The sequence below is a fragment of the Lytechinus variegatus genome, chromosome 7 (genome assembly GCF_018143015.1).
Source record: "Lytechinus variegatus isolate NC3 chromosome 7, Lvar_3.0, whole genome shotgun sequence".
In the NCBI taxonomy this organism is placed as follows: domain Eukaryota; kingdom Metazoa; phylum Echinodermata; class Echinoidea; order Temnopleuroida; family Toxopneustidae; genus Lytechinus; species Lytechinus variegatus.
This window is the reverse complement of record NC_054746.1, coordinates 33,508,033-33,517,863: the sequence shown is the minus strand read 5'-3', so window position 1 is coordinate 33,517,863 and position 9,831 is coordinate 33,508,033. Positions and strand designations below refer to the sequence as shown.

The following is a 9,831-nucleotide window of genomic DNA, read 5'->3' as shown; positions in this document are numbered from 1 at the left end:
ATTTATGATCTTTTGTATCTGACAGAGATGTTCAGTGAGGGACATCAACTCCATGCAAACAATTGGACACGTCATACTTAACAATCCTGACAAAGTAGCCATTGATAAGAATATTGAAGGTGAGTGTGTTTTTATTGGCTTGCATATTTCACCAAAGTATGATATATCATACAACTCAAGAATGTTTTTTTTATCTCTGAATTCCACAACAGTCTAGTGAAAGTGTTCAAAGCAGTGGAAGTGCAATAATACTATGAAAATGATAACAGGGTTTTAGAATTCAAGGAAAATTATTAGCAATATTCATGTAAGATTGTTTATTACAAGATACTCAAATTGAAAAATTTGATTGTTACCGATTAAAACTCAAATCAAATTGAGAATCGAAGTGATGACATCACAATTTTGTTTTAAATTTCAGATATGACCTCACGAAGACATAATTAGCCATTATAAAAGTCAATATATTATTGGCCTTGATCATAACAGTGACCTCAGACTTTGGTAATCTGATTCAAACTGATATTTTAACAATAATTCCAGATTAAAAGAATATTTTCTCTTGTAATTTTTGTTTGTGATTTGATATTATTAGCCTACATTCTTGTAGATTTCAAGCTATTTGATTCACCAAAAGCATATCTACTAGGTGTTTGTCAAACATTATTCATTTTTTTTTTACTTTACTTTGTTCTTTTCCCCTCCTATCCCTGCCCATTTTTTCCTCTTTTCCCTGCATCCTCGACATCTCCATCTTCCTCATTTCTCCGATATGCTATCTAGGCTACTGGAATAGCATCAAGGAGCGACTTCCAGAGCTTGTCTCAGACTCTCCCATCATAGAATGTCACACAAAGCACCTTATCTTGGTTACCACGGTTATGCTGACTGCATCACAGAGTACAGGTGAGATGTTTGTATGGTATCACTTTGAGTGTCATGGTGTAGTGGTACCGACTGTCTTCTATCAGAGTCGTGTATTTGCAACCCACTGTGGTACTAAATTGTGCCATTGCAAGAGTCCTATCATCAATGGAGTTTTGTGTGTGTGTGCAACAGGGCCTTGCATTGCCAATATTTTCTCTTTGGTAGAGAGAATTGTACTTTTATTTGACTCTCACCCAGTTTCTGCTAATTTACTAAGTTATTCTCTCTGTTTCTATCTTTTTTTTCAGAGGGACGCCTTGTCTTGTTGAATTCAAGACATCTAGGAAACCTAAGAAAAGTCTAGCCAAGTGCTTTGATAGCCCCGTACAGGTTGCAGCCTACCTCGGAGCATTCAACTTTGACTCATTTCATCAGTTTCAGGTAATGTCCATATGTTTAAAAGAATATTTGATTACTAAAGATCACAAAAACAACAGAGTATACCAATGTGAGTGAATGTGTGTTAGAGGTTTACATTCACATGGTTTCTATCACTCTTATTTTTTGTAGTGGAAGAGTCTTGCTGACAGAAAGTATGTGTACTCTTTAACCAAGCAACTTTCCAATAGAAGCAATTGGCACTTTTCCTTTGTTTGCTTTGTCAGAGCTGCCAACCAGTACTGATTTTCAGTATTTAGTGCTGAAAAATGAGAAGAATACTGATGGTTTTGTGCAAAATACTGATTTCTGTAGTTTCAGTCTTATTTGTTGTGCTATGGTATTCTTTAAAAATACTGATTTTCAGCATTTGAAATACTTAAATGTTTGTGTTCAGGTTAGCAGCTCTGCTTTGTCTTTATCTTCTTTCATTCATTTGCTCTTGATAAGTGTGAGCCAAAAGCCAACAAGTTTACTGAGAGTGTCTGTACTGTGTAGATCTTAAGGTGTTTTCGTCAGGGTCTATTACTTCAAGAATTCATTATCAATTGTATTTTTGTATGGATGTAGTTGACAATAAGGCAGAACCCACCCTTTCAGATTCCACTAGTTAAAAGACAGAAAAATAATCAAATGTTTCATTTGTTCATGGCACAGATAAATCAAGCACTTCTGGTGATAACCTACAAAGATGGCTCCCCGACCTCCATGTCATGACCTCTGACCTCTGTGACCTTTACTGGAAGAAATGGTTGAGGAGACTTCAAGAATACAGGGAAATAGAAAGCAGACAAACAGCTGCAGAGCATTAGATTGGTATTGTGTTTGAACATTCATCATTAACTGGGCATGGTGACTTCTATTTGAACATCATCATTAACTGGGCACCAGAGCTACCAAGTCTCACGCATTATGCGTGAGACTCAAGCATTTTTTACTCTTGTTCATCCCCTCAAATCTCTGTCTCACGCAACTATCACAGCCTATCCCCATATACATTGTACACAATGTCTGTGATCTCACTCAGATTCACAGAAAATCTCACGCATGGCTGGTCTTTGAACTTGGCATCTCTGGGGCACGGTGACTTCTATTTGAACATCATCATTAAATGGACACGGTGACTTCTATTTGAACATTCATCATTAACTGGGCACGGTGGCTCAGTGGTAGAGCGTTCATCCAGAGATTGTGTGAAGGTTCCATCCTCCACCATGCTCGTCATACCAAAGTAGTGTGAACTTCTCCCATCTAGCTAGGTACTCAGCATATTACATGTAGATTTCATAGAGTAAGATAACCAATAATGTCATGCATATTACATGTAGATTTGATAAAGGGTAAGATAATAAACAATGTCATGCAGGTATAAATGTAACAGTTTCATAACTGAGGTAGCTATGATATCCTGGCGAAATAAACATTGTATTATACTTAAACAAGGTGCGAGATCATCATTAGGATCGATACTATTGTACAATGTGCCTCAGTTTATCAACAGAAGAAAATCAGGGTGGTTGACAGTGTTTTGGGAAGGGGGAGGGGTGCTGTCCTGAAAACAAGTCAACTAGTATTCCTTAGTGAATCATTCATCATTACTTTTTATACAAAACTCATTCATGTAGCTGAGAACTTGCACCAAGCTTGCCTGACTTATCAATACAATTCTAAGTACTGTTACTCATCAAGAGGTTATTGCCTAGTTCTATGTCCAATGCACAAGACTTCCTAGGCCCATGCTACCTTCCCAACAAGCTCTTTTTCATTTCTGCATTACCGCTAATTGGTGAATTCAAGAACAAGGTCCATTAAGTTTAAGCACTTCATTTTGCAGATATTCATGTATGCTTTCTATTGATTTTTTTTTTCATTGTTACTCACATGATGCAACACTTTTGACAAGTGTCATCCACACACAACGATCTTCTGGAGTTTACTTGAAGACATATCTTTGAATTAAAATTTCAACCAGTTATTAAGTGAAAGAAGGTGGAAGGGGGTGAAAAATCAAGATATACAATATGTACTTGGTCAATAATGAATCTTGTTTTGTTATTCGTTGAATTTTGTAATTTGTCAAGTAGGAATTTTAAGCCCTTCATCACTATTGAAATATATTTTGAGTTATATGGAATGTTTGTACTATAAATGATGAGACATGCTGACAACGTGATGTAGTAGGTTTGAACAAATAATTTAATTACAATAGAAATTATGTAGAGGGATATTTATAGTACCGACACGAAAAAAAGTCACAATGAAAAGGGGGTGTTACACAAAATTTGCAATCAATTTCACATCAGTTTTTTGTTCCAAAAGTATGTTACAAAAGTGATGTCCTGCAATTGATTTCTTATTGATTTTCGTTTGCTTCTTTGCAACAGAAAAAACGAATTGATTAGCTTTAGTTAATCCACCTATTACAAATTTGGAAAAAAAAAAGATAATGCAATCAATTGCAAATATATTTCCTTAAACACTCCCTAACAAAACAAATGATAGAATGTCTTAATTAGAAAAGGCAGTACATATACATCCATATCCAGTACTATGATCAGTGAACAAAGTTGAATGAATTATAATATCTAATGTAATACCACATGAATGTGATGCAAGCTGAAATATATTTGGGATTAAAAATGTGGTAAAATGCATCTTCTTTGTGTTAGTTTTGTTCTGTTACAAGTATAAAATAATTTGATTTTTTTTATGCATTTAAATTTGAAAATAAGCCTGAATCAAGTTTATAAGCCAATGCACATTATTTTCCAAAATGACATTTTTCTTTTATATTCATTATAAAAGGCACTTGACATCATATCATTTTACTGAACACCCTGTACTGTGGTGCATTTGTTTGCTTGGATGCATTAGCATATTAACTTTCATTTGGCCATGTTTATACCAACCATTAAGAGCACTTTCTTGCTGTTCTTTGAATTTCATTAAGAAGCACAATTGAAACCAGAGCAATTTGCAGGGGCATGTTTGTAACTTCAAGGGAACTTTGCAGAAAAAGTTGTTTGAACATAGTTCAAAAAATCAATCCCAAATATAATTTTTTGATAAGATGAAAATCATGTAGAAAAAAGTCATAAGCCTCAGTATATTTCTTGGCTTGAACACAAAAATATTGCACGAGATTGATTTGATATTTTTTTCAAAGATTTTTTAAAAAGCTGACAAAATAGTAAACCTTTGCCAGAAAATTAATTATCCCTATCTGCCATTGATATCCTTCATGAATTAAAGAACAGTGAATCACAACTTAAAACTATGAGCTCACTTCCAAAAGGTACTAGATCCATTTCTGATAAATACTGAGGTATTCATATCTATTATTCAATTAGGCATTCATCTTTGAAAAAGAGTTTCAAACTTGAATATCTGACGATGTTAAAAAAAAAACACTTCCTAAATTCATTCTTCCATTGAAGCCAGTAGTCAATTTAGTAAATGATGCATTTTCTCTGAAGCATTATTAAAATATGGATATAATACTTTTTGGAACTAAACTTTTCAAATAATTTTTTTTTACCCCTGACATGTCTGATGCATAGATATTCAAAAGGCACATGTATTCACAAAAGATTTCATACAATCACCATACAACTAAATTCATTCAAGTTGTTCACCTTTGTTGACAAGGTTACTTTTATTGCCAAGGCTACACTATTAAATACTAGAACAATATTGCACTTTCACAAATAAAATAAACACACACTAGATACAAATATGTACAGATTATACATAAAACTGCTGGGGCAACAAAATATAAACAAAAAATTCTTGAGTAGCAAACCGTTCAAATCTTTGCCTTTGGCATAAAATAGTGGCCTAATTTTTTGAGATATAGGTGAAATTTGGATACAAAACCACACAAGGCATTTTTTGTTTTGGCGATTACAAGCCTTGCCTAACATAAGAAGTTTGCATAAACCAAAGTAAATAACTTATATCTCCGATATCTTTCTACCTTTAACCTTTAACACTGCACTCCACTACTTAATAGCCCCAGCTGTAAGAAAGGAATTCAAACCAAGTGGGGGGGGGGGTGTCACAGAGAGTGAAGTCAAATAAAAGAAAAGCTCAAATGCCAATGTGCACCTTATTGATTATTACACAGAGGCGTACAGATCCAGAGCATATTACCAACACTACATGTACCATGCATTGTATACTACACACACAGCTGAAAATTTAGGTATGATTTTTAGTCAGACTTAAATCTCTGTGAAACATCCTCCAGGTTTGAAACAAGCATCTAAATAATGTTCCAAAAAGACATTTTGATGGACCTTGGATTCTTCTGAAAGATCAAAGGCTGACTATCTTAAGCTTCCATTGGAGTAGATTACAATTTTCTGGCACCAGACTTAGTGAAATGTACTGAAAAAAATGTGTCGTCTAATTGCATCTTTAGGGGTCAGCCAAGTGTCATGCCGCACTAAACATTGCTTTGCTTGCTTCAGGGAATGTGAGATAATCATTTTTACCACTTGAGGAGATGGATTCCACACACAACATGACAAACAGTTATTGGTCGTAAACTGGATTCCACTCTGGATGATGGACAACACCCGTTACTTGGTAAACACTCTAATTGTGTCCAATTCTTCCATGATAGCTGATGTTAGAAGACAGTTTACTGCTTTTCTAGAGTTCTTCGGGTACAGTCTGATTGAGAAGGTTGGGCTGACTTTGTAGCTCTGTCTTTCTTCCTGCTTGCGTTGTGAGGTTGGTGCGTGAGTCTAGGTATTCTCTCAGGACGGTAGGTGGGCGTGGGACTGTGGTTGGTCGACTACCCTGACTGGTATCTGCAGGTAAAATTAAACGAATACATTTAGACAAATATAATATTAAAATATTAATTTCAATTAAGTCATTATCAGGGTGTTATCGTCAAAATGGTCATTAGCATTCTGACCACCACTATCACCATTTCAATCATCGTTGTCATGGTTGTCTTCTTCATTATCACCATCATCAGCAGCATTAGCGTCATCATTGCCATCAGCATCATGATCGTCATCATCATTCATTAGACTGCCATGATGCCATCAACGTCACCACAATCACCATTATCATAACCAAAATCACCATCAAGATCATATCATCACAATCATAATTAAAATCATCATCAACCATATAATCATCTTAAATCTTAATCATCATCATCATTTCATCATCCTCTTCACAATTATCATCACGTTTACATCACAAACACCACCTTCACTTCACCCATCTCTCTTCATTAAATACTCACTGTGTCTTCCAATCCACAGAGAGATGCCTTGCCTGTCAATAGTCTTCCCGCCCTTCACAGCATCATCATCACCATCATCATCCACATCATTGTCAACATCGTCATCCACATCATAATAATCTCTCATCACCAACAGCACTAGTATACTCACTTGGAGGTCTTCTTTCAGCGACTGTCTCTAGGAGAGAGGCCAGCATCAGTATCTCCTGCTGGAGTTTGTCCGTGATGTCTGATACCACCTGCTCCCGACGGTCAGCACGGCGACAGAGATCGGTGATATCATCCAGGAACACCTGATCTCGCTTGGCAAACTCATCCTGCAGGGCCTTGTCCTTCTCCCAGCCTACTTCTAGGTGTCCTGCACAGAAATGAAGAAGATACATAAGGTCACACTGACATGATATCAGCAATAGTTTCATCCATCAGAGTAAAACAAAGGGTAACTTAGCTTGCAAAAACAACATTCACCTCTCAGTACCCTGGGCTCTGTAACACTAAGCCTAGCAATTGATCAAGGAAAAAATATTTGTGAATGATTTCAATGAAACTAATGTACAATAAATAACACCAAACAGTTTTATTGTTATCAGGACATCTTCATGCAAAGCATATCATTGTGGTCACCTTAATATCTTCACATCAATCAAAACTGCCAGCATATTATGGAAGCAGCATATTGGAATGGCACAAGCTTTATTTGGACTTGACACAACACTTATGTTACTAAAAGTGCATTATATACTCGAAATATACAAATTGTATAGAAAACTCATCACATGATTTATTTTTAACTCGTAATGACATCAAGAGTCATATTGAATAATATCAAAAAATTGTTTGCTCATTCTATAATTGTGCATCAGCTTTTAACCAAAATTACTGGTTTGCAATTAAATTGTCTCTTGCCCCAGCAATGATATTTGATGCCTCATTTCCCAATAGCTTTGTACGCAAAAAAGTTGCTTAAAGGGGAATCCAGCCTTGGCCATAACATGTTATGTTGGGAAGGAGAAAAATAAATTAAACAGAATGGTGAAAGTTTGAAAGAAATCGGACAAGCAATAAGAAAGTTATAGCTGCTTTAAAATTGAGATCACTAATACTATGTATATTTCAAATTGGCAACTGGGTAAGTAAATTATGACAAGGGGCAAGGACAACTTTCCCATAGGCCATGTACTTTATTATCAGGGATTTGTGGTTTTCTCCTAAGTACCCATTCCCCTGGGGCAGTAATCTAAATATAACCCAGGTAGTATATTGTAGTATGTCCTCATGAAAGAAAAATATAATTTGAAATAAAACTTTTGGGAAAAATGGCATTTTAGCCATAATATGTATTGGAGTACATGGAAGAGTAGTCCTTGCCTTACATCACTATGACATCCCATATGCGGCCAATTTGAAGTCTCCATGGGTATAGTGATTACCAATATTTACAACTTTTAAAAATTCATAACTTTCTTGTTGTTTGTCCAATATTGTTCAAACTTTCACATATCAACTTGTCTGATTTTTCTTTTCCTTATAAAAACAAGTTTTTAGTTGGGTTGGATTCCCCTTTAACTTTGTCAATGCTACGTCTGAATGACCCCATAGAAGGTAGTGAACCAAAAGAGTAATAAACCCACCTCTTTGTGAAATGACAAGATGTTTTAGGCTCTCCTCCAGACTGCTATGTCTTGATATCTGCTCTTCAATTGAAACACACTCCTTCTTCATCTTCTCAATAGCCTGCATTCAACAACATCATACAAACATTCAATAATAGGTCTCAAAGCCCGTACAAGAACAAAATAACTAATACTAGTATTTTGTTATATAGTGCCTAATACTCGCTTTAAATGAAACTCCAAATTGAAACAGGCAATGTGGCTTTAAATGTCATGTTTATGAGTACAGCATTCAACATGTTTTGTACACAAAATGTCTTTTTGTGACTTGACATGTTTTAAATGAATTTGATATATCGTACATCAGGAGACAAGCTGTACCTTGACAGACAATGAGGAAGATATCAAGTCTTGTGAGCAAACAGTTGTACTCCTAACCCCAGCACTTAGAAGCAACATCGCCAATTTGAGAACCACCAAAGAAATTAAATTGAGAGTTCTCTAACTTTCATTACATTCTCATTTCATAATGTTTGATAGATGTTTCTTCTATTTGCTCCTCTCTACCTTTTCTTCCATTAAAGGATTAAATTCACCATTTAGATATAGCATTTCAATAACTTCATTTAATTTCATGATTTCTGTATCATTCTCTCTATATTGTATGTATAATTTATTATCGTAATGGTGTTTAGTTTCTTTGTCGTTAGTTTACTGATATCTTGTACATGAATATTCTTCTTTTAATTTTTCTTAGTGCTTTGAAACATCTGTATAAAGCGCATATTTTTTTTGTACATTATTATTATTATTATTATTATTAAGAAACTTCTCAACCAACAAAGCTGACAGAAAATTAACATTTTGAATGAAAGGTGCTTAAAAATAAACCATCTTGCTTTTCTGGGAGATATCAATCACTTACCCCAGTGAATTTGACATTCTCTTCAGTGACTGCCTTGAGTTTACGTCCAGCATGAAAGATGTTTTCTTCTAGCTCTTGTAACTCTCTACCTTGTTCTTTCATCCTTCCCAGTGCGGCTGAACGTTGCTGTTTTAGCAAGTGTCTCAATGCCACCTGGAGGAATCAAAATGATCATTTTCCCTTGAATTTGGCAATCAGGAGTAAATTTAATGAAGATTAAAACCTCCAACATGCTATTCAATTACTTAATCTATTAAAGGAGTCATCATCTTTCTATGTTTTTAACAAATTCCTGCCCTATACAATTGATGTGAACATCACCATCGTCATCATCACCCTAGGATAATTGAATGAGAAGTTTTTACAAAATGACTGTAAATGGATTTTACTTTTCAATTATATTGCAAAGGAAACATTCTGAAGAAGAGTAATTTGATGACCTGTGTTAGGTCTGATATGGAAACAGGTTTTGGGGAGTATTTCATGAAGAGTCCTGTCATAGCTTTTGAACTGAAAACTTTTGGAAGATACTTTATTCATAGCATCTGATTGGTTTAGAGCAAATTTGTCAGTGAAAATCAATGATAAGATGCTTCATGAAAGGCTCCCCAAATCACAATCTCAACAAAACCTAATTTAATGAAGAAGAGTCAGCCACAATTGCTTGTTCTGTTTGTTTGTTAACTGTATTCCATAAAATCTCTCCCCAAAAAATGTATGAA

General features: G+C 35.1%; 1 protein-coding gene across 5 annotated transcripts in view; it reads right to left on the bottom strand.

Moving 5' to 3' along the window:
* Positions 1–5,957: 5,957 nt before the first annotated feature.
* LOC121419070 (myosin-13-like) overlaps positions 5,958–9,831 on the bottom strand; it is a 38,004-nt gene continuing 34,130 nt past the window's right edge. For all 5 annotated transcript variants that reach the window (XM_041613358.1, XM_041613361.1, XM_041613360.1 and 2 more), the window contains 4 exons: positions 9,110–9,262; positions 8,203–8,305; positions 6,723–6,929; positions 5,958–6,122 (listed from right to left, as the gene is read on the bottom strand). In XM_041613358.1, the coding sequence (XP_041469292.1) occupies positions 5,962–6,122; positions 6,723–6,929; positions 8,203–8,305; positions 9,110–9,262 (624 nt within the window). In that variant the 3' untranslated portion in view covers positions 5,958–5,961. The remainder of the gene's footprint in view (positions 6,123–6,722; positions 6,930–8,202; positions 8,306–9,109; positions 9,263–9,831) is intronic.